Source organism: Amblyraja radiata, chromosome 4, assembly GCF_010909765.2.
Source record: "Amblyraja radiata isolate CabotCenter1 chromosome 4, sAmbRad1.1.pri, whole genome shotgun sequence".
NCBI lineage: Eukaryota > Metazoa > Chordata > Chondrichthyes > Rajiformes > Rajidae > Amblyraja > Amblyraja radiata.
The window spans coordinates 112,765,171-112,790,781 of record NC_045959.1 but is presented as its reverse complement, the minus strand read 5'-3'; the positions used below and the strand labels follow the sequence as shown (position 1 = coordinate 112,790,781).

At 42.5% G+C, this 25,611-nt stretch overlaps 1 protein-coding gene across 4 annotated transcripts in view; it reads left to right on the top strand.

Moving 5' to 3' along the window:
* The window catches only part of oxr1 (oxidation resistance 1), a 420,907-nt gene that overhangs the window by 366,093 nt on the left and 29,203 nt on the right, over window positions 1-25,611 (top strand). For 3 of the 4 annotated variants that reach the window (XM_033020271.1, XM_033020272.1, XM_033020274.1), the window contains 2 exons: window positions 21,096-21,176; window positions 22,259-22,384. In XM_033020271.1, coding sequence (XP_032876162.1) covers window positions 21,096-21,176; window positions 22,259-22,384 — 207 coding nt within the window. Of the gene's footprint in view, window positions 1-5,052; window positions 5,268-21,095; window positions 21,177-22,258; window positions 22,385-25,611 lie in introns of those variants that run through there. The other variant, XM_033020275.1, reaches the window with a different exon arrangement.

Sequence of the window (25,611 nt, the reverse complement as noted above, 5' to 3'; positions counted from 1 at the left end):
ATACAGGACAAGGTAGGAGAAAAACGCGTTTTAACCCCGCCCCCCCCCCCCCCTCAAAGGCGCCAAAATCGCGCACAAGGCCAGTGGCAGAATTGCAGCGCCGCTGAAGGTAAGTATTGTAACATACCTATAATGAGGGTCGCTTGGGAATAATTCGATTGCTTTGGAGACTAAATGGGGTTTCTAAACCAAGGGGTGTAGTTTGTCTGCAGCATGTCAGTATTGAGATGATGGAAGTCATAGAATCATATAGTGTGGAAACAGGCTCTTTGGCCCAACTTGCCCACACTGACCAACATGCCCCATTTACACTTATCTCATCTGCCTGCGCATGGCCAATATCCCTTGAAACCTATCATATCCACGAGGTATTGGATATCATGATACACATGGGTGGATAAATCCCCAGAACTAGATGAATTGCATCCTTGATCAGGAAGCGAAGCAGCACACACATGCCAGTATACATTGATGGCACGGACTATAGATGGTTGAAAGTTCTTAGTTCTTAGGAATAAATATCACCAGCAATTTGTCGGGATGCATCACTGCATGGTTTGGGAACAGTTCCATCCAAAACCGCAAGAAATTGCAGTGAGTTGTGAACGTAACCCACACCATGACACAAACCGACCTCCCTTCTATTGGCTCCATCCACACTTCACGCTTCCTCGGCAAGGCCACCAGTATAATCAAGGAGCAGTCTCTATCCTCTCCCCTCTCCCATCAGGCAAGAGATACAGAAGTTTGAAAACGCATACCTCCAAATTTCAGGGACAGTTTCAACCCAGCTGTTATCAGGCAACTGAACCATCCTCACAACAACTGGAGTGCAGTCCTGACCTCATTAGAGACTTTAGAGGTTACAGCACGGAAACAGGCCCTTTGGGCCACCATGTCCGCGCTGACCAGTGATCATCCCGAACACTAGGGACAATTTACAATTTTATCGAAGCCTACAATTAACTTACAAACCTGTCCGTGTTTGGAGCGTGGGAGGAAATCGGTGCATCTGGAGAAAACTCACGCAGTCATAGGGAGAACATACAAACTCCATACAGTAAAGACCTTTGAACCATCTTTAATCTGACTTTATCTTGCATTAAATGTTCTGCCCTCTAAGTTTATCTGTACGCCATGGACTGCTTGATTGTAATCATGTATAGTCTTTTCTTTGACTGGATAGCAGACAACAACAAAAAAATCACTGTTCCTCAGTACATGTGACAATAATAATAAACTAAACTGTACTAAACAAAATGCTATACCAAACAAGGGAGGAGATTGCTGGAGGCCCTGTCAGATATGTTTGTGCGCTTTTGTTGGGCACAGGCTCAGTAGTTTTCAAATTCAGATTCTGTAGAAAGGTCCCGACCTGAAACATCAATACTATCCATGCCCCTCATAATTTTATAAATCTCAGTAAATTTACCCCTCAGCCTCCTTCATTCCAATCTCTCCTTATAACTTGGCCATCCAGTGTCGCAACATCCTTGTGAATGTTTTCTCTGGCTTCTCTAGCTTAATCACTTTATTTTACGTGTTGACCAGAACGGTACACTATTCTTCATGTGCACTCACCAATGCTTTGGACAAAGTGAACCAAGTTGCTACATTGGAAACATGCAGTGGGTCAGGCAGTTCTTTTGAATCAGCTAATCTTTCACATCAGACACTTATCATCAGAACTGGGAATAAAAGAGGGGGAAAAAAATTAGTTTTAGGTTGCAAAAATGGTTGGGATGATTGAATTAGACAGAGGAGATAGATGTGTTAAATTGCGGATAGGGTTCAGTTAGAGAGTGACAAAGTGTGATGTGTTGCGAAAGGCAGAACAGGGGATGCTAATGGAGAGGGGGAAATAATACTGAGCCTCCCAGGCCTTCCTCCCTCCCTCACCACCTCGTGATATGACAATTCAGCAGGACACAGCGTTGGGGTCCACAACTGAAAAGCACTTTTCATTAATGCAGATCCTGCCCAGCTCTTTGTGGGTATCAGAGTTTCAATGCCATAATGGGCGAATTTCATGCTCAAGTTATCCAGGAAAGTTGCAACATACAATGGAAGATAACATATATTTCTATCATTTATTGAAATATAGTTCCTGTAGTTATTTCCTTTAAATCCATAATCTAATTTCATCATTGTATAATTAGCTTCAATATTTTGCTTAGGTTGTACAGTTCCTTATCAGCATGACTTTCAATTCCTTTCTCTTTCATATGTTTATCTTGCCACTCCCATTCCTTTAATATATTTGTTGAACCATTCCCTGTCAATGGTTCAATGGTTCTTTATTATCGCATGTGCTAAGGTACAGTTCAGTAAAATGATTACCATACATACAAACAATCCTAGACTAAATACAGAATGTATGGAAACATAGAATACAGAGCCGATATTCCACCTTTTTGCTGTGTATAGAATGTATAGAAACTGCCCAGAGTCCATATGCAAGTCACCAGGTTTTGGCGCTATTTTCAAAGTCCCATCTGCATCTGGCCATAAAGGCCTGTTGCAGCTGTCACAATCTGGATTGGCGTGCGACCTATCGTCCCTCTCCACGCCTGGCCACCTTCAGCCTTTATGCCCTGGGGGTGCTTTCTGCAGCCGTTCTTGAGGGCGCAGGAGCTAAGACCCTGGTTCTTTTTACTGGCCCTTTGTTTAGACTTCAAAGATACAACCTGGAAACAGGCCCCTTGGCCTACCGAGTCCATGCCAATCAACAATCAACGTGTACACCAGCATGATCCTACACACTAGGGACAATTTACAGAAGCGAATTAACCAACAAACCTGTACATCTTTATTGTGTGGGAGGAAACCGCAGCACCTGGAGAAAAACCACGTGGTCACTGGAAGAACATACAATCTCTGTCCAGACAGCACCTATAGTCAGGATTGAACCTGGGTCCCTGTAAGGCAGCAACTATTCCCACTTGGTCATCGTCCACTCCCTCCATCCTATTGTCCAGTTCTCCGGTCCTCTGGGACAAACAGGAATCAGTCTCAGTGATTTCCCTCTCCAACCGGGTTCCCAGTTTCGTAGTGGACAAGCCAGGACTGCAGCTGTTGTAAGAATTTTCCTCACTAACCTCAAAATAAAGGCATTGCTTATACTGAAAGGGCCTACTTTTCCTCTTCCTCAACTCTCCACGAGAGCCTTGAAAAATATACTCTAAGCTTGTTTTAACCTACAAATTGATGGAAGTTGTAATAACTGAAGAGCATGGAATCAAAGGCTCGATGAATACACAAACACATGATTGGTAAAATGGCAAAAAGCAGGGAACAGAAAGGTTTTCAGACTGGAGGGATTGGTATTTGGGACCAGGATTGTAGATTTTCTGGTTAAAATACACTATTACTTCTGAATTTCTGTCTGAATTTGGAATTCTGCACAAGCTGACCAAGATGCCTCATCTACAGTAATCCCACCAGTCTACGTTAGGTCCATATCCCTCTAATTCTTTCCTATCCTACCTACTTTAGAATTGTGCCCATTAGTTCATATTGCCTCCTTGTTCTTTATACCAAGATGTGATGCCACATTTCTTAGTACAATATTTCATCTGCCATCTGGCTGCCATACCACTAGCCTGTCTGAATATATTTAAAGTCCAATATAATCCTCCTTCCAACTCAGTCGTATGCCAAGTTTGCTGTCCATTGTGCCGTCAATTGTAAATAGTGTAGGGAGGAACTGCAGATGCTGGGTTAAACCGAAGATAGACACAAAATGCTGGAGTAACTCAGCGGGACAGGCAGCATCTCTGGGGAGAAGGAATGGGTGACGTTTAAGGTCGAGACCCTTCTTCAGAAATAAGCGAGTTCAGTTTTCTGAACAACGCAAGGAATCATGGGATTTCTCAAAGGTCACAAGCGATAAAAACTCTCGGCAGCCATGCTGCGGCATGGACACAGACCTGCGCCTCATCTGCAGCCAGGATCGATCCCGGGGCTCCGGCGCCGCAACCGTTGCCGAACCGCCACTCCCCTCCCTAGTGCCCCCTCCTGTCCATCTGTCCTGGGGCGGCCTGAGATGTCGGGAGTCAGATGGGAAAGCGGCGCCACAGGCAGCGCAGAGAGGCAACGCTAAATCCAGCTCAACTCTGCCTGTCTCGTCAGGTTAACCTACAGGCAGAGTTGAGCTGGACTTTGCACTGCTTCTCTGAGCTGGCTGTAAGTCTGGGCCGTTGCTCCCGTCTGACCCCCGACGTCTCTGACCACCCCCGGATGGGGGGGCACTTTGGAAGGGTGGGGGGGGGGGGGGTGGTCCAGTGGCGGTTCGACAGCGATTGCGGCGTCGGAGATCCGGGAACGATCCTGGCTGCGAACGAGGCCAGGTCTGTGCCCATGCTACCTGTGCCCACTCTCGGCACAGCTGCCGAGAGTGTTTTTCGCTTGTGACCTATGACCTGGGCATGCGCTGTCAGAATACCGAACTCGCTTATTGTAACTAGTTTGTAGTTTGGTTGGTTGGTTGTTTGTTTTTTTGCACAAAGTCCGCGAGCATTGCCACTTTTCATTTCACTTCACATCTCGTATGTGTATGTGACGAATAAACTTGACTTGACTACCCTGTAATCCAAGGCGATAATGTAAAGAAAACCCTTTATTGTAACACTGCCTCCTGGCTATCTTCATTCCCATCCAGTCCAAGAAAATGTTTCTGTACAATTACTGTTGACTGTATTTTAGCAACACTTTACATTTATTTCATATTTGCATTCCTTTTAAACAAAAAAATCTGTGCCCTTCAATCTTGATAACCTTGTGCATTATATGACAAAACGTCTCCAAAACGCAGTGTGGTTGTCAATCGTGGCATTGCAGCCTACCTGTCGTCCTGACTGAAGTTTAGCCCCCTTTGCTCATTCTGTCTGTGGCTTCCCCCAAAAGTGCGATGAGATGCTATGAATGGGGGGAGAGCTCTTGATGCCGAGCTCTGAATGGTGTATTCGCGCGTCGCTTAGCCGGCCGGACGGGCGCGAGCGAGCGACCCCGCCCTGCCAACAGAAGCGGCCACGAGCCCGAGCCCGAGCCGGAGCCGGGCGGACCCAGCAGTTGGCGGCGAGAGGGGGAAGGGGGCGCCATGGTGCGGCGATGGCGCGGTAGCGGCGGGCGGCGGCTGATGGTGGTGAACTGAGGAGGGCACGACACGGCGGAACAGCAGGGAAATTATGTCCCGATTCGCTGTCGGCAAGATGAAGACCCCGGTGGCCGGACGGAAGGATCAGCGCGTTGGATACAAGTACTCAATGGCAAGTAGATAGATAGAGAGGGAGGGAAGTGGCCGGGCCCGGTTCAGAGAGGATGCCGGCCAGCCGGCCAGCATGGTGCCGGCAGGGACAGCTGCTCCCTCTCCCCATTCACACTCGTGTGTTGAGGCTGCACTCCGGCGTTTAGCCGAGCGGAGCCGCCTCTTCCCACCCCCCGCATTCACTCACTCACTTTGTGGTTGGCACAGTCAACCTTAGCCGGACTTCTGGCACCAAACACACACTCCCTTTCGCTCTCACAAGTTACATTTACTTCGTAAAGCTGCTTTCCAGGAAACAAAAATGTATCTCAATTGCAAAGCGTGTTTTTTTTAAATATCTATTGTTTTCGCCGTTTGTGTTTGGAAGTGATTGCAGGTATATAATGCTCGTGTATACATGGTAGAACATATAAAGCGTTAACTCATGCACCCAAACATGTTATCCTTTGAGTACAGATTTAAATCCAGCCTTCAGATGAAGTATTAGGAATTAACATCCCTGTAATTCTAATCTGATGTGCCAACCCCCTGCGAATTGATATGCGGTTTGGGGAATTGTTGAAATATACACTAAAATTAGTTCTCAATTATTAGTATGGTTTTAAAATGGTTATTTGGGGGAGGGGGGGGGGGGTGGAATATGAATATGTCTGTTAGTATTTGTTGACGAGTTAGTTCAAATATTATGAATATAAAAACAAAATTGCATTATGTCACTTTAAAACTGTTATGGATTAAACAGTTAATGGGAAGGGGAAGTTGCTTGACAAGGTCCTATATTACAGGATGCCTATAAAATATAGGCTCATGGAATAAAGGATTCCAAGCCTGAAACTGGTAAATGGTTTTTTTTACATTTGAGAATTTTGAGTTATGGAATTGCTTAGAGATTGGTTCCAGAACTTCCTGATTTAAAGATGGATGGGCAGGATCAAGTTCAAAATTTGCAAATGACATCAAGCTAGCTGGCATGGTTAATAGTTGTACCTGCAATATAATAAAAGTTGGGAGGGTGGACTGACAATTTGTAAATTATATTGAATAAAGTATGATGAATGTAATTTGGCAGAAAAAAAACATGGCAAACAAATACAGTCTTTGGTATAAAGGTGTGCAGGAATGGAGAGACCTGGTATCTGCGTGCATAAAGCCTTGGAATTGGCAGGACATGTTGAGACAGTGGTTGATGTTGTATACGGAATCCTAGATTTCTTAAACAGAGGTGTCGAGTATAAAAGCAGAGAGGAAATGTTTTTGTAAAACTGAGTACACCACAACTATGGGAAGGAGGGAGAAAGCAAGGACCATCTGAAATTGGAGAAGTTAATGTTCATACTGCTGGGGTGTAAACTACCCATATGAGGTGCTGTTCCGCCAATTTGCGTTGGGCCTCACTCTGGCAATGGAACAGGCCCAGGACAAAAAGGTCAGATTCGGAATGGGAGGGGGAGTTGAAGTGCTGAGATCAGGTTGGTTAATGTGCGAACTGAGCGGAGGTGTTGGGCGAAGTGATCGCCAAGCCTGCGCTTGGTCTCGCCGATGTAGAGAAGTTGACACCTGGAACAGCGGATGCAGTAGATGAGGTTGGAGGAGGTGCAGGTGAACCTCTGCCTCATCTGGAAAGACTGCTTGTGTCCTTGGATGAAGTCGAGGGGGGAGGTAAAGCAACAAGTGTAGCATTTCCTGTGGTTGCAAGGGAATGTACCCGGGGATGGGGTGGTTTGGGTGGGAAGAGACGAATTGACCAGGGAGTTACGGAGGGAAAGGTCTCTGTGGAAAGTAGAAAGGGGAGGAGATGGGATGATGTGGTCAGTGGTGGGATCCCGTTGGAGGTGGCGAAAATGTCGGAGGATTAAATGTCGTATGCGATGGCTGATAGGGTGACTCAACACTTCAACTCCCCCTCCCATTCCAAATCCGACCTTTCTGTCCTGGGCCGCCTCCATTGCCAGAGTGAGACCCAGCGCAAATTGGAGGAACAGCACCTCATATTTTGCTTGGGTAGTTTACACCCCAGTGGTATGAACGTTGACTTCAATTTCAGATAGTCCATCCCCTCCCCTTCCCAGCTCTCCCACAAGCCTACTGTTTCCGCCTTTTCCTTTCTTTTTCCCGCCCCCCCCCCCAACATCAGTCTGAAGAACGGTCTTGACTCGAAACGTCGCCTATTCCTTCTCTCCATAGATGCTACCTCACCCACTGAGTTTCTCCTGCATTTTTGTCTACCTTCGATTTTTCCAGCATCTGCAGTTCTTTCTTAAACACCACAACTGGTGTATTATTGTGACTAAATCCAGTCACTACATTTTAGAAACGATGTGAAGACCCGAAGGAGGGTGAAAAAAATACTGGAATACTGGGTACCAGGGATCAAAGATTTCAATTCCAGGTTAGACTGGAGTTTTTCTTGAAAGAAAAAGTTGAAGTCAAAAAGCAAAAAATGATGGATTCTGAATATCTTGAATAGAAATAGAAAAACTGTGAAATGGCGGTAAGTTATTTGGATACTATAATTTACCACATTGGGTAGATAAATGGCAAAAGAATCAAAGGGCAATTGATGGGCGTGTGAAAGAGATTTGTTGACAAGGAAATAATTAGATTGTGAATGGGACGATTTGGATTGATGTGCTGATAGCCAGAATGGACTGAATGACAGCTTCCTCTGTTCTAATCTTTAAATCAATACTCTGCAGATCAAACCACACCTGTTCACATTTGCAGATGGTTGAAGGACTGCAGATTGTTTCAAAGGCGTGTGTAGGAAAGTTTTTTTTGACTATGCCGAAAACAGATAATCCGGCTTTAAAAGAGAATTTGATAGGCATTTAAGGTCAAATAACGTATTGTGCTGCGGGGGGAAAGGAGGTAAATGAGACCAATTGGATTGTTTTAAGTGGCTGGCAAGGACTTAGTGGGGTGCATGGTCTCATTCTATGTCTAATGATTGTGTCAACTTTTCTGTCCTCAATAATGGTGGGGTTCAGCATGTGACTAAAAGGCCAAATGTCTTCAGTAATGATCCACTTTGGCTTTCTCCTATTGCATCATGATGGAAAGCTGCAAAGAGCCTGAAGTAAGGTCAATACTTGAGCCAGAATACTGATTTTTTGCAAACTCCATCTGGTTTGTGAACGTGCAGCCATTCTAGGAAATCTTGTCAATTCTGGAGTAGATTCATTTGCTGCAGCAATGCCAAACAACATGGATAAATGTTGTTGATTTATATCTGTCAAAATATTAGATGACTATCTACCAACCTCTGTGTGTGGCAGAGTTTATTTCTATTTGTCTCGAGTCAATTGATATCCTGGAGAGAAATGTGGTAAAAATATAATGGGACACAAATTACCAATTTAAGCTTCTGTTTGATATCCTTTGTATTGATGGTAGATAATTCACTGGGCTCTCTCCAATATCTTTACTGTCACAGAAGCCAGGCTCCAGACAATTTGGAGGATCCATTCCACTTGTTGCAGGTCCATAAGTATATTAACCTTTATGCTGAAGACATACTCTAGGTTGAGCTTTGCTTCCACACAAATTGCACCGGGACATGTTACAGCAGCAATCTCCATCTAGTAATGTGGGAAAACTGCCTGAGTTTGCCCTGTCCATAAAACATAGGTTTAATGTAATCTAGCCAAACAACCTCAACTAATTAACTTGTTTTCACTCTTTCCCACTTCTGAGGAAGGGTCTTCAACCTGAAATATTAACTCTACTCCCCTTTCCGTACATCCAGTCTGATGGAGTGACTATATTTGTTTTTATTCTAGATTTTCAGCATACGCAGGGTTTGTTTTAGTTTACCTTCTCCCATTAGCAGGATGTTGTTGCACATCATTTGCTCATCAACAACCTGCTGACCAGTATAAATAAGACCAGAAAATACTGTCAATACTCAGTGTGTTAGACAGCATCTGTGGAGCAGGAAACAGAACTAAACTTTCAATTCAGTGATCTTTCATCAGAACACTGGCCATTCGTCAGACTACCTGACCAATGCTCAGTTTGACATTGCCAAGATCTATCAGTTTCCAAGTTAATAACTGCCAGGAGAGCTGTAATTGGAGATAAGATGATATACAGAGGTTCATTGACCGTCAGACATCATGGACTCTTGATAAATTTCATCTGTGCGAATCGGGGTGCAGATTTTGCTTTGACTGTGGCAGGTAGTAGGTGGACACAGGGGAGTGGGGGGTTGATAGACAGATGATTGGAATTAAAGCCAGCGATAGATGCAGAAGATGTGGCATAGACTGAAGAGTTGCAAATTATGAGGCCAAAGGAAGGAATGTAGGAGATGGGAGAGGGGAGAAATAGTTGGGAGTCCGGGTGGGGCACAGGGAATGTAGATATGGGCGGGGGTTGGAGGCAGGAGGGGGGGGGGGGGCTGGTTGTTAACAAAATTGGAGATATCAATTTCCTTACCGTTAGGTTGTAAGTCACTCAAAGGGAATATAAGCTTGATGTCTCACTCGGGCAATGGAAAAGGCCCAGGATGAATGAACCGAAGAGCTATGGAGGGAGTGGCCTCTGCGGAAGGCAGAAAGGGGTGGAGGTGGTGGTGAGATCACATTGGAGGTGACAAAAATTTCGGAGGATGACATGCTAGATGCGGAGGCTGGTGGGGTGAAAGGTGAGGTGCATTGGCATTGTATCCTTGTTCGGTCTGGAAGGAGCAGGAGTGAGAGTAGAACCACAGGACACAGGAGGTGTGGGTGAGAAATCCATCTATGACAGAAGGGGAAACCATGTTTACTAAGGAAAGAGGACATCTCTTGTCGGAAAATGGAAAGTCTCATCTTGTGAGCAGATGCGACAGAGATGGAGGAATTGAGATTTGACTGCTGTAATTCCTACATGGTGAAACCAAAATGCGTAAAAATGGCCTTTATTAAAATCTGACAATGTGCACTTTAACCACATGTGATTTTTTTTAAATTACAAATCTCAAATTGTGGAATACAGAGGCAAATAAATAAATGATGTCCCAAACATTATAGTGGGCACTATAAACAGAGAAAGATCTTCGGGGACAGTTTCCTCAGCCGGTGACATTGCTGCAGTGGTTCCTTGCTCCATTGATATTCAGTTGTTTTCCTTATTGTAGTGTATTTTGGGTACTTGGAACTGACTCAAAAGAACTCTCAGATACAGGAGTAAACTAACAAGCTTCTTTATTGTAGGACGCCACCATGAGTCTCCCTTGGCGCATGTGTCCCCTCACACAAGACATAACATATGCTAATTATATTATATACATTACACTGCTCCCCCTTTAGCTTGGAGGCGAATAACACCATTTACATTATATACATTACACTGCTCCCCCTTTAGCTTGGAGGCGAATAACACCATTTCTGCTACATTAAATATAATTGATTAACGCACAGTTGCAAAATTATATTATTACAGTCATCTGACATTACATCCTCATAACTGTAAACTGTATCTAAACTTAGCACTTATAATGGTTCATTCCACTCATCTTTCTAATCACTCTAGCTCTACCTGTATCTCTGCCTCTTCCCTTTTGAAATATCCTAATCTAATTTGCAGATTTCTTCCTGTTCTTGATGTTCTGCTAAAGTTAACATTTCCTCTGTTTCTGTTCCTTATTTGTAGGTGGGATCTGACACATGACTGCAGGTTTTTTTTTCTTCAGTCGCTCTCTGTCGCTCAATTTCCTGACACTGCGTGTTTATCTGTTCTTGTTGTATAATGACATTCTGCAATGCATAAACATTTGTCCATTGCTCAGTGAAGGAAGCTCCATGCTGGACTATACTGAAGTGTCCTAATCGCAATCGGTCCTGCATACTTTTGTCTCGACCGACAAGCCTCTCTTCTTTAGACTTTTCTGTTAACAGCTTTTTGCTCATCGTCACATATTTATTTAACCGTTCTTTGCAACGTTTAAGCCTTTTTTGCTGTTCGTCTATTTGTCTTCTTAAATCACCTTTCTGGTTATTCATCAAGAAGTAGGATCTATACTGTCCTTGCAATACAGCAGTGGCTTTGATTTGCGCTCTGTATATTTCTCTTACTACATAAGCTCGGTAGTGATACTGCACTACAACTGCTGTATAAATCGGTTTGAGGAAGTCTTTCCTATATCGTTTAAGTCTTTTGTATCGTTTCAGCCTTTACTGTTGTGCGTCTATTTGTCTCCTTAGGTCTTTCCTATACCAACTCATACGGAGTACTGACTGCACTTTTACAGTAGCTCTCTTTTGCTTAACCACCATACTCTTGTAGGCAGTTTGAATGGTAATAGTTGCATCCCTCATTGACTGATATTGCACAAACTGGGAATGCCCTATTTTACATGCTTTGTACCATCTCTGGATCCAAATGACTGCTTGTCGCATAGCTCTGTACCGTACCCTTAATCGGTAACCACGGTATGCAGCTTGCAGAGTGACTACAGCCGCCTTTTGCATCAAGAAATGCTTTCTTGTAATGCACATTCTTATGAAGACTTAATACAGCGTGCTGCTTTGGTTTTCTCTACCAATACTCTGGCTTTGATCCCGCGGTATAAGGCCTGAATACAAACCACTGCTTCTCTCAAACTCTTATACTGTCTCACTTGGACATCTCTTATCTGGCATGCTCGGTATCGTTGCTGTACCGCAATGGCAGACCAGCGTAGTTTCTTAAAATACTGACGCTGTTTATACATCTGATAATAAGTCTGTATGACCTTGACAGATTTATGCATGCCCCGCAGTTGCCTTCGAACAAGCATTCCACGGTAGGCTGCCTGAAGCAGTACAACGCTTCTGCGTACCTTCATGTAAGTTTTGCGATCACTTTCCATTTGAAGGTGTGCCCTATAATGGGTTTGTACTATTGTAGCTGCCAATCTCATTGCCTTGTATTGACGGTATACTCTGTGCATTCTAACTGCTGCTTGTATTACCTTTGCTGCCTTCTGTTTGTTCCGGATCTCTCTCCATACCTTCATACCCCTGAATGCAGCTTGAATAGCTAGGGTTGCTCTTTGGATGGCAATTTCTCTTTGACTTCTGCCACTTTGCATTTGCCCTTTGCCCCTTAGCACTTGACCCGTGTCATTTTGCACTTGACTTGTGTCCCTTTGCACTTGACTTGTGTCCCTTTGCACTTGACTTGTGTCCCTTTGCACTTGACTTGTGTCCCTTTGCACTTGACTTGTGTCCCTTTGCACTTGACTTGTGTCCCTTTGCACTTGACTTGTGTCCCTTTGCACTTGACTTGTGTCCCTTTGCACTTGACTTGTGTCCCTTTGCACTTGACTTGTGTCCCTTTGCACTTGACTTGTGTCCCTTTGCACTTGAGCTTTGTCCTTTTGCACTTGACTTCTGTCCTTTTGCACTTGACCGTTGTCCTTTTGCACTTGACCTTGGTCCTTTGAGAGACTCTCTGCCCTCTTTAGTTCAGGCTCCTTGCCTCTGGATACCCTTGGAGGTTTTGGCGAGAAATGAGCCATTAAAGCCTCCTTACACTCCTCATACATTTTATCTGTGGGCTTTGCTGGCAGGAGTAACATACGTAAGGTTTGATAACCCTCTCTTCCTAAGCCTAATATGAACCATGCTCTCTTCTTCTCCTCTGCAGCGATATCATTGGAAATGAAACAAGCCTCCAAGACTTTGGTCCATTTCTCAAAATTACACCCAGAATCTAACTGGGGCACGTTTCCTTCAATTTGAAAAGCCATGCTACCTGTTGCTATTCAGGTGCACTATCTTCTTTTCTCTCACTGTATTCTGCACTAGACTTAATCCTTCTACACACTAAGAAGTGATCCAGCCCACTGACTATTACTAATTCTTATAATAATAGATTTAAACTATTAACCAACATTTCATGTTAATAGACATTTAGAACATTTTAACCATATTCCTGCTATGCACACAGATTTACTATTAATAACAGTGACCAATGCATCACATCCAAACAGTCCCGCTTTTACTGTGAAGGAATAATGAACAACGCATTACATTCAACAGTCCTGCTTTTACTTTGAAGAATTTACTTGTCCAGCTTGTCAGCCTATGGACATCGGTGCCTTCTCGACCTCTCGAGCTGTCCCCACCGGTACTTTTGCTGCTGGCCTCGCCAGACCTCCACTTTTGCTGCTTTTGCTGGCTCCTCCGGGCTTCACCGTTACTTTTGCTGCCGCTGGCTCGCTGCCAAGTCGACTACTGCTGCTCTGCTGATTTGCCTGCCCGCTGTCTCCACAGCCCTCACGACCGGGCTGACTCTACTCCCGACCGGGCTGAAGTGCTTGAGTGCTGTCCTGCTTCTTTCGTGCGGACCCACTCTTTGCTCGGGGCTGGACTTCCTCTCACGTCCGGGCTTTCCCCCACGGCCAGTCCACTTCTCTTGCGCGGCCGGACCCTCTTTTCTGCTCACGGTCGGGCTGACTCTACTCCCGACCGGGCTTTCTTTCACGACCGGTCCGCTTCTCTCGCGGCCAGTTTTCTTTTACTCTGCCGGTCCGCTTCTCACGCGTGGCCGGGCTTTTTTTTCTCGCTGCTGGCTTTCTCCCTCGACCGGGCTGACTCTTCTCCCAGCCGGGTTGACTCCGTTTCGTCGGTGGCTTCACTGGACCTGTCCGTGACCTACCCGGTACTAGGCCCTCACTCGACATCGTTGGCGGCTCCTGGGCCTGGCTGTGGGCTACACAGCCCTGGAAAACGTCCAAAGTCGGTGGCAGCTGCTGGGCCTCTTCTGCCCCTTTGCCTTGGCTACACAGCCCTGGAATATGTTCCAGGTAAGTTGACACCGTCGCTGTCCTGGTTAGGCTTCCAGCTTTCGGCTGCTTTCTTCGGTGACACTTACTTACTGCCCCACTTGTTTTCCTTGCTTCCTGTTCCGACCTTTCTTTTCTTTGGCGCCAATTCAAAACCATTTGGCGCCAAATCTTTTGGCTTGGTGCCGTTCCACTTTGTTTCCAAACACAACCCTTTTTTTTTTCTGACAGTCCTTCTTCTTTCCTTTTCTGTTCTTTTATCCTCTTCGTGCTGTTGTGTGTTTTGGTGTAACAATTCACCGAAAACTTATACAAAGACTATTCAGCTTGAGGAATTTGACAAAAGGAAAACTCAGTCTAAAATGAGTAACAATCCGAAGGACGACATCTTGCCACGTAGACGCAACATAGAGATAGCCTGACAAAACTCGCCGACTTGTACAGCTGATGTTTTAAATGCAGTCCCCGGCATAGAGGGATCTGCAGGCCTCTCTTGTCCAGCTCGCAAACAACTGCGACACAACTCCGTATCTACAGTTCAAACTGTTAAACAATCCTACGTGTTGCAAAACAGTCCTGTGGGTGAGTTCACAAACTCTATCCCATCCTCGTCGCCAATTGTAGTGTATTTTGGGTACTTGGAACTGACTCAAAAGAACTCTCAGATACAGGAGTAAACTAACAAGCTTCTTTATTGTAGGACGCCACCATGAGTCTCCCTTGGCACATGCGTCCCCTCACACAAGACATAACATATGCTATTAATATTATATACATTACAATAAAAATCTGACAATGTACACTTTAACCACATGTGATTTTTTAAAAATTACAAATCTCAAATTGTGGAATACAGAGGCAAATAAATAAATGATGTCCCAAACGTTATAGAGGGCACTATAAACAGAGAAAGATCTTCGGGGACAGTTTCCTCAGCCGGTGACATTGCTGAAGTGGTTCCTTGCTCCATTGATATTCAGTTGTTTTCCTTATTAACAGATAATGAAATAGTCCATGCTCACATTTGGCTACAGTTGATAAGAAGCAAATAATATTCATGTCACAACGTCCAATCATGGATGAACTCTTACAAGATAACATGCCACCATATACTTTTGACATTCAGTAATGTTACGATAATTCCAGCATTCAACATTTGGCTTAGCCACACACATTCTGACTTGGCTCTTCTGATGTGGAAGTAGATGTGCTTGACACAGATCATCCACTCTGTCACCTGCCCTTTTATCCTCAATATTTATGTGGCTGCTGTGGTTAGATTTCTGGCCAATTACATTTTAACTCATGGTTTTTTGGTGAAGGCACTGCCGTTAAATGCCATGGGGATGTGGTTTGGCTCGATGTGATAAAGAAAGTTATCGCACTTCTGATACAAAAAAAGCGAGTTACCAGAAGTTGTCAAATTCGATACAGTCTGAAAGTTTGCAATATGTCTGGATGAAAGATGAGGTGCTGTTATTCAAGCTTACACTCAATAAAACAGCGCAAGAGGTTACAGAGAGACCAGTGAGATATTGCCATCCTACTCCCAATATTAAATTCAACAAGTTCAGGCAATTGTGCTTTCTCTGTTGTATCAAAACTAGTCAATTCAGCTCAACATTCAGTTGTATCAAACCTAGTCAATTCGGTCAATTCAGCTGCAGTTTGTCCATCTGCAAATTGGCTCACATTTCTCTCTCCACTGAGGCCTGAAATGCCGAGCCTTTCTTACAGCTTTATGTTTCCTGGATTTAATCTACTCACAGCTTATCGCCACAGCTGCATCCTACCAGAGAGATTCTCTTTTGGACCATGCATCCCACCCCAATCTCTCTGCAACATCAAACTAACTTGTTTTCTTTCTTTCCCAGTTTTGATGAAAATTCTTCAACTCTGTTTCTCTTTCTACTGATGCCAATTGACTTGCCAAGTGCAAACATTTTCTCTTATTTCAGATTTCTAGCATCCGCAGTTTTTAAACTGTCATCTCTGTTTGTGGCTTAATATCAAGTTTAACTTCAGCACTTCCCAAATTTAGCTGCAATAAATATTCTATATGAGCTCTAGCAATCAGAGATTTGTTTGCACAATTGCAAAACAAAACAAACCCATATAATTAAAAATTGGTATGAGCCAATGTTGTATCAATTTATGGGTTTGTCGTAGCAGGACTTTAAGGGGGTGGTTGACTTGGGTTATTGACTAGGATCTCATAACTGTAAGTAGTTGGTGATGCTTAATTTTTGTTTTAAATCGAGTATCACAACAACAAAATTGTAACTGACTACTTAGATTTAATACTTAAAAATAGGAGAGCAGTGTAATGTATTCATACATATTCATGTATATGTTAATGAGTTGGTGTTCAATATAAGCAGGGAATGTTGGGTAATAAATCTCTCTCGTGATCCAGGCAACCAGCGTGTAAGTTGTTATTCATTCTGCCGTCCGGAATATAACAATAGTTACAGTATTAAATTGTAAATTTTCCAAGGTGTGTGTAGGATAATGTCAGTGAGCGGGGATTGCTGGTCGGTGTGGACTTTGGTGGGCCGAAAGGCATGTTTATGCGCTGTATCTGTAACCTAAACTTAAAAAAAAAAAACTGAGGTGCATAGGCACTTCTTGCAAGAGGAGATGAATCTCTGGTGTTCCCTCCCCAGAGGGATGTGGAAGGTATTTAAAGTGTAGTGGGTAAATCTTTGAATGATCAGGGAATTGATGCTGTCAATATAATGCCATTGTAGAGAGATGCATAGGCTGCAGGTAGTTTGGCAAAGACAAAATAACATTGGTTAATGAAAATCAAAAAGCTGTAAGTGTTGGAGATTTGGAGAAAAAACATAGCAAATAATGGATACACATCAGACAATGTGGAAAGAAAAACAGTCGAAGTTTTATGTCTGGGAACCTTAAAAGTCTGGAAAAGTCACTAGTTTTAAAGTGAAATGAGGTGTTCTGACGATAGGTTGTGGTCCTAAAATAAAGAGATTAACAGATTTTCTTTGCACAGGTGCTGCCTGGCCTGGCCTGAGATTTCTATCATGTCTGTTTTTGTTACTTGAACCCTCATGTTGGTTTTCTCACTACCTGCTACACAATCAGTCTGGTAGATATGTCTTTCAGTACTCAGCAAGATTGGTCTATGATGGTACTTCCAATCCTCTTGCTGAAAATTCTTCAACTGTTTCTCTTTCCACTGATGCCAATTGACTTGCCAAGTGCAAACATTTTCTCTTATTTCAGATTTCTAGCATCCGCAGTTTTTAAACTGTCATCTAGGGGCGCTGCACTCTACCAGCAGCAGTCTGTCATTTCTATCTTTTTTTTAATTTTCAGTTAGTCCAAAGTCTGTTTTAGGGGGAAACTTTAACTTTTCTATGTGGGGGAGGGGGGCAGGGTAAAGGGGAAACCGTTTCCCAGTCTCTTCCTGGCGGGGACGCGACTATTTCTCCGGATCGGAGCGGCCTTTCCTGCCGGGGACCGGGAACCGGACCGGGGCTGCTACAGCGGTATTATAAGCGGTAAGATACTACCTGGGTCGCCGTTTGGAGCTCCGGAGCGTTGGGCCGTTGCTCCAACATCGTGGAGCTCTGGCGCAGAGAGCTTCCAACGTGGGCGGCACTGAACAACATCGTGGAGTCCTGGGGCGCCTTGCAGAGGGTCTCCAGCAGCAGTCTCCACCCGGCGCGGCCTGCGGACTTTGGAAGCCGCCGACTCCGGTAGGAGGGGACCGACTCTGTGTCCACGCCGCTGAGGACGTCCCGCAGCCCCGACGTCGGATCACCCCAGCGAGCGGTCCTGGACATCGGGCCGCCCGTAGCTGCAACTGCGGAGGGCTTGGGGAGGCCCTGACCACGGGGAACAGTGGAGGAAGAGACTGACTTTGGTGCCTTCCCACACAGTGGGAAACTTTGATTCTGCTGTGTGGGGATGTTTTATGTCAAATTCTATAGTGTGTTGTGTTCTTTATTTTTATTGTATGGCTGTATGGGAATTTCATTTCACTGTGCCATCTGGCACATGTGACAATTAAATCTATCTTGAATCTTGAATCTCTTGATGGAAAATAAAATCCAACGTCAAGAGGGCATTCTATGTCCATGGTACTTTTTGTGCTTTTTCTCTCCAAGGATTGTTGAACACTGAGGGATAATGGTCAGTGGTAGGTCATGTGAGGGTGTCCTGGCCTGTATTTGCAATGGGATTTTTCCTGAGGATTCCCAGGGCTATCAATCCTGCCTTTGTGCCTCTGTATCATTACCTCTGTGAATTATCCTGTCCCACCAAAAGGAAAATATTCAACGGTTATGATGAAGTAGTCTGCTATTTTGTCAGAGCATTACAACGACAGCTCTCTCAACTGGAAAACATTGCAAGATTGATTGGGTTGCAAGTGACTTTACAGCTTGGAATTTAACTTCTGGGTGGATGCCAGATGACCCATCTTATTGTATTCTTTCTGTGCTTAAATGGAAGATTAATAACCAGGCTATTTCAAAGGGCATTTCAGAGTCAACCACGTTTTGATGGTAATTTGTTGGACCATTGTATTTGAGGTAAAGACATTGGTACAGCTGCTACCTCCCTGTTGGTTGTCATATTGTTCATCTTTTACAGGTGGTATTTTGGGCATCTTTGGTGCTGTTTTTGACACTGTGTTCTGCACTCCAAATTAGGGGACAAACGCTCTTCCAAAGTAAGGGGTCTGTTCGAGTGAAAATGTGTTGGACCACGAGTTGCCTTTATCATGGGATACAATTCTTCTGCTGTTGATAATGCTGATAATAACCAGACATAATGCCTGGTGAATGCTCGGCAGAGCGGCTGCAAATTGCTCAAACACTTTGGAGTTCATCTTCGCTCAGATGTCTGCAACAATTCTGAACAATTAACAATAGCGAGTGTCGTGTTATGCACAGCTGACAGCATAATCCAGGCCACCATTTGGTCATTTTATAATGATATGCGAGGCAGATTGCTGAGTGCAGATTAGGTTTTCATTATTCCAAGACGACTGGTCTGCAACAATATTTAATTCTCTTATCAAGTTATTTGAAGTGCCCCAAGGATGGAAAACGCTATATAAATTCAACTTTATTAATTTTGTTCATGTGGTAATTTGTCCGTTCTCATGCATTGGAAAGACCTGTCACGGCTAAGTTTGAATCTGTCGCTGTGCAATCAGGAGATTTGACCATTCAGTGTCACAATCTTCTGATGCATTTACTCCCTCCATTCACAATATAGAAATTGCTTTTGACAGATGAACTGCGTGAAAGATTTTTTTTTCTTTAAGGATTTTAATTAGCTGCTCACCTCTTTGCAATTACAATTTAGGATGAATGTTCTCTCCAAATTATCCAGTCAAATTGACTTTTTGGTCACATTGAAGTTCACAGCAAAATTGAAGTCACGTTAAACATGGATACAGGATCTGATCATCTAAAACAAATTGACTGCATTCACCATAATGCCTGTTCTGTGAATCATTTCCATTCCTACATTGTCTGGGGTGGAGAGAAATGGTGATACTTTAGGACTGCTTTAGGATCTACCCTTAATGTTACTTAGAATGCCATGAAGCTGGCCAATTAAAATAGTCATATTCAATGTATTGTCACAATGCACTTGCAACAAATTGCTTTTTATGGATTCATAGTTATACAGCATTGAAGCAGGCCCATCTGCTCATCTTGTCCATGCCAACCATGGTGGCTGTCTATACAAATCCCATTTGCCTACGTTTGGCCCCTATTATTTACCTGTCGAAATGTCTTTTTAGCTTCATGATTGTTCCTGTCTACCACCACTGCTGGCAGCTCAATATGCATACAAGCACTGTGTAGAAGAACTTGCCTTTCAGATTCCCTTTAAAATTTTCCTCTCACTTCAAGCCTATGATCTCTAGTCTTACGCAAGATAGTGAGACGCAAGATATTCTATCTCAATCACTCATAAATTTGAAAACCTCAATAAGGTCATTGCTCAGCCCTCTGCTCCAGGGAAAACAGTCCCAGCCTATCTAAATTTGACTTAAAAATGCAAATCTTCCAAACCCACCCTTTAGTCCTGGCAACATTCCTGTGAGTTTTTTTTCTGTACCCTCCCAGACTTAATCACACCCTACTGCTGTAAAAAAAAAATCCACCTACCATATCTCAGCGTTGCTACACTTGAGAGATTTATCAAATGCAACAATATACAGGTTTATGTTAAGAAATTTTGATCATGTTATTTGAGATTCCAGGGAATAAGAATTGATTGGCATAGTAGGTTAGCATGCATTGAATGTTCCATTTGACATGAGATGAGTAAAATTGGCTCTGCTGACTTAAAAAAGATTCTGAAATCACAATCGGCTCCCAAATGGGAGAGAGCATGGAACCACAGCTATACATTGAATGTATAAGTTATCTAAATTAATCTTGGAGTTGGTATGTGGATTTGATTTGTAAATCAGGTGAATAATATATGCCATGAGAATCAAACTTGGGGTCTAAAATTGTAATTCACTCATGTTTTATACGAAACGAAGAATCTTACTTTCAGTTGCTGTGAACTTGTATTACATTTCAGAATGCTAACATTAACATTTCTTTTCTTTGCATGCAATCTTTGAAAAAATAATGAATAATTTTCTTTTACAGAAAATAATTGCAGAAAAAAATAGCTTTTTACGATCAGAGTATTATAATCTTGGAAAACAATCTGCGTCTGGAGACCTCAGAATAATGTAATATTTTTCAGATAGCGCATCGCTGTTAAATGATAATTAATGATTTTTTAATGATAAGAGATTACAAGAGACTTAAAGTATTTCACTATTTAAAACATTTCAACATAATTTAATTGTCCAATGATTTTCAGGTACCATGTGGGTTTTTTAACAGCTAAAATTAAAGTTTTTTGCCTCTTTCCTTCCTCCACAAATCCCACAAAGCTGTTGTTATTCTTTCTTTAAAGCTCCATTCCAGACTTTACGTTCCTATTTTCTGTCCGTAATCTTCATCCATATAAATATTATTTTTTTAAATTTTAGTGGAATTGTTTTCTTCCTGTCTCTGTATTTAGGTAGTATCAGTGACTGAGTACCATCGCAGGATCGATGCTCTAAATACTGAAGAACTGCGCAAGCTCTGCAGACGTCTCAAGGTGCCCATCTGTAGTTAAACCTATTATTTATTTGCCCAAAGCATTAGAGCAGATGTGGCTGTGTGCATCCCTCAGTTTTACCAGTGGCAAATATTTATGCATCATATTTGCCTCAGCAGCAGCAGTTTACCAATGCCAAGCAGAAAATTTTGGGTTTTAACTGACACACAACTTGATAATTGAAACACATTGCATGTAGGGGAGTAAATTATGAAATAGAGGGGAAATTTGCAATTTTCTGTCCACCATATCGTGGATTCCTCTCAAACTGTACTTATTTTCACATGACCATTGTGATAATAAGCAGTTTTCGATGTTACTGCTGAATTTAATGTGTGCGATTTGATGTGGAGGAAAATTTTACTGATGGGAATGTGGAAGTTGAGCAAAGATTTTGAGTATGCCTCATTTTAAGGTAGTGTATTTACAGTAAATTGTCTCGTTGCCTGCATTTTTCTCAACTTTCCTCAAAGATTACAGTAGTAACACTGTATTGTCCAATTACTGTGCATCCCAGTTTGCCAGTGGCACCACAAACCTGCACTAATTTTAAACCAACACTGATCCTGCAGTTCATGGATTTTGATATTGTTAACAACATTGTCCTTTACCGCTTTCTGCTCTTCAACAACTTGAATTAAAAAAACAAAGTTACGATGTAGGATTTCAATCATTTGATGGCATAAAATTGTCAGATTAGTGCATTAGTGGAAATTAAGGGGAATTGACCCCCATATGTTTTGTGCTAAAACTTGGATTTTCAAATTAGTACTGCAGTAAAGTTATTTTCTGTCAACTAAGAATTTGTGTTTTCCTTGTATGCAATTTGTCTTTAAAACTATAGGAAATGTGTGCAATGGTATGCATATTTTTCTTGCATACATGTACAGGAGCTTTGCTTCTGGCCTTATTTTTATTTTATAATTTGAGAAATAAAGCCTGAAACATTCTGTGATTGCAGATTAATTTTGATGCACTTATTTTTTTGTTGTAATCGAAGATAACCACCTTCTATCAGTTATCTGAACTTGCTTCAAGCAACCGAGTGGCATTGTCGTTGTTAATATTGTTCCTGCTTTTAGATAACGACACGGGAAGAAACTAGTCTGAGGCAAAATCCAACTTCAAAGCCTGACTTGGAGCCTGAAACATTTTGGCCAAACCTGAGTGAAAAAAGTGAACTGCTCCAAACAGATCAAATAGAAAAGGTAAAGCAATTGATTCAGAATACATGATAAAATGTTTAAAATCATTATGGTTTTGCTACAGTGAATACATTATTGCATTGATATAGAAACAATTGTACTTAATTTGATAGTTGAAGCCTGGAACAGAGACAGACTTTTTTGCACCCATTTGGACTAAGTTAAATTGGTATTGAGCATGTGTGTGAAAGTGAGAGGAGGAGAGATTTTTTACACGAAATGAAGGATATTTTCATGAAATAGCAGTAATTTTTTATTCCTTTTTCATATTTAAATTACTTAGACGTTTGACAACTTTAAACACAACTCTTTCATTTAACTCTTTTGATTCATAATTTGTTGTCAACTTAAGGATTCCCATGGGTTTACCAGACAGCTTTCAGATTGCAACCAGATTTAAACTATGAAAATAGAAAAACAAGTAGGAATATTGCAATTACATTTTAACTGTTTGAATTCCAGGAAAATTCAAAATAATAAAGATACTTGAGGTGCTTGAGGAGTATTAAGAATGTAAAAAGAATCTTAAGAAAGAAATTAGAAAAGCTAAAAGAAGATATGAGGTTGCTTTGGCAAGTAAGGTGAAAGTAAATCCAAAGGGTTTCTACAGCTATATTAATAGCAAAAGGATAACGAGGGATAAAATTGGTCCATTAGAGAGTCAGAGTGGACAGCTATCTGCAGAGCCAAAAGAGATGGGGGAGATATTGAACAATTTCTTTTCTTCAGTATTCACCAAGGAGAAGGATATTGAATTATGTGAGGCAAGGGAAACAAGTAGAGTAGCTATGGAAACTATGAGATTCAAAGAAGAGGAAGTACTGACACTTTTGAGAAATATAAAAGTGGATAAGTCTCCAGGTCCGGACAGGATATTCCCTAGGACATTGAGGGAAGTTAGTGTAGAAATAGCAGGGGCTATGACAGAAATATTTCAAATGTCATTAGAAATGGGAATAGTGCTGGAGGATTGGCGTACTGCGCATGTTGTTCCATTGTTTAAAAAGGGGTCTAAGAGTAAACCTAGCAATTATAGACCTGTTAGTTTGACGTCAGTGGTGGGCAAATTAATGGAAAGGATACTTAGAGATAATATATATATATAAGCATCTGGATAAACCGGGTCTGATTAGGAACAGTCAACATGGATTTGTGCCTGGAAGGTCATGTTTGACTAATCTTCTTGAATGTTTTGAAGAGGTTACTCGGGAAATTGATGAGGGTAAAGCAGTGGATGTTGTATATATGGACTTCAGTAAGGCCTTTGACAAGGTTCCTCATGGAAGGTTGGTTAAGAAGGTTCAATGGTTGGGTATTAATGGTGGAGTAGCAAGATGGATTCAACAGTGGCTGAATGGGAGATGCCAGAGAGTAATGGTGGATGGTTGTTTGTCAGGTTGGAGGCCAGTGACTAGTGGGGTGCCACAGGGATCTGTGTTGAGTCCACTGTTGTTTGTCATGTACATCAATGACCTGGATGATGGTGTGGTAAATTGGATTAGTAAGTATGCAGATGATACTAAGATAGGTGGGGTTGTGGATATTGAAGTAGATTTTCAAAGTCTACAGAGAGATTTATGCCAGTTGGAAGAGTGGGCTGAAAGATGGCAGATGGAGTTTAATGCTGATAAGTGTGAGGTGCTACATCTTGGCAGGACAAATCAAAATAGGGCGTACATGGTAAATGGTAGGGAATTGAAGAATGCAGGTGAACAGAGGGATCTGGGAATAACTGTGCACAGTTCCCTGAAAGTAGAATCTCATGTAGATAGGGTGGTAAAGAAAGCTTTTGGTTTGCTGGCCTTTATAAATCAGAGCATTGAGTATAGAAGTTGGGATGTAATGTTAAAATTGTACAAGGCATTGGTGAGGCCAATTCTGGAGTATGGTGTACAATTTTGGTCGCCTAATTATAGGAAAGATGTCAACAAAATAGAGAGAGTACAGAGGAGATTTACTAGAATGTTGCCTGGGTTTCAGCAACTAAGTTACAGAGAAAGGTTGAACAAGTTAGGGCTTTATTCTTTGGAGCGCAGAAGGTTAAGGGGGGACTTGATAGAGGTCTTTAAAATGATGAGAGGGATAGACAGAGTTGACGTGGATAAGCTTTTCCCACTGAGAGTAGGGAAGATTCAAACAAGGGGACATGACTTGAGAATTAAGAGACTGAAGTTTAGGGGTAACATGAGGGGGAACTTCTTTACTCAGAGAGTGGTGGCTGTGTGGAATGCGCTTCTAGTGAAGGTGGTGGAGGCACGTTCGTTTTTATCATTTAAAAATAAATTAGATAGTTATATGGACGGGAAAGGAATGGAGGGTTATGGTCTGAGCGCAGGTATATGGGACTAGGGGAGAATACGTGTTCGACACGGACTAGAAGGGTCGAGATGGCCTGTTTCCGTGCTGTAATTGTTATATGGTTATATGGTATACAACAGGATGTCGTATTTCAACCCATTGTGTCAGGGTCAGCTTTTCCAACAACACAGATGATAACGATTTACTTAGACCCTGAGTAAAATTTGTGAGCCACCCACAACATAGCAGGATGTCCATCAGTAATATCAAGTAATACCAAAAATAACATAAGCTTAATGTATAATGCAGTTCTGCACCTGCACTCACCCGACTTTAGCTCTATGTGAACATTGCATGTCTTGCTGCCTACAGATATGGGCTACTTGATTTTCTGAATAATTTCAAATTAAGTTGAACATTGTGCAATCTTTAGCGAACATCCCCACTTTTGATCTTCTGGGACAGAATCATTGAAATACTTGAAGGTTTGACCCACGACTCTGCCCTGGGGAACTTCTGTTGTCAAACAAGAGCATCTACCAATCAGCAAATACTTTTCCCATGATTTCCATTTATTTCAGTTTGACCAGAATTACGTGGTGTAACTCAAATGTTGCCTTGTTGTCAAGAGCAGTTACTCTCAACTTGTTTCTGCTTCTCATCCAAATGTACAATGGGTCAGGAGCTACCTGGTCCTTGCCAAACCCTGTGTTCTCTATTCTGAATCTCTTTCGCATAGTCGAAACCATATGTTAAAGGATATTCCTGCTGTATGGGCAGGGCATGGTCTCAAAAAAGACAATGCAGTAAGAACTTCTAAACATTGTCATGAGAAATACAAACATGTGGGTCTGTGAGGACTGGTTCAAATAGGTTTTTCTCGTGTTAGTTTGTACGGGACCTGCTTCAGGCCTACTCTGACAGCTACAGTG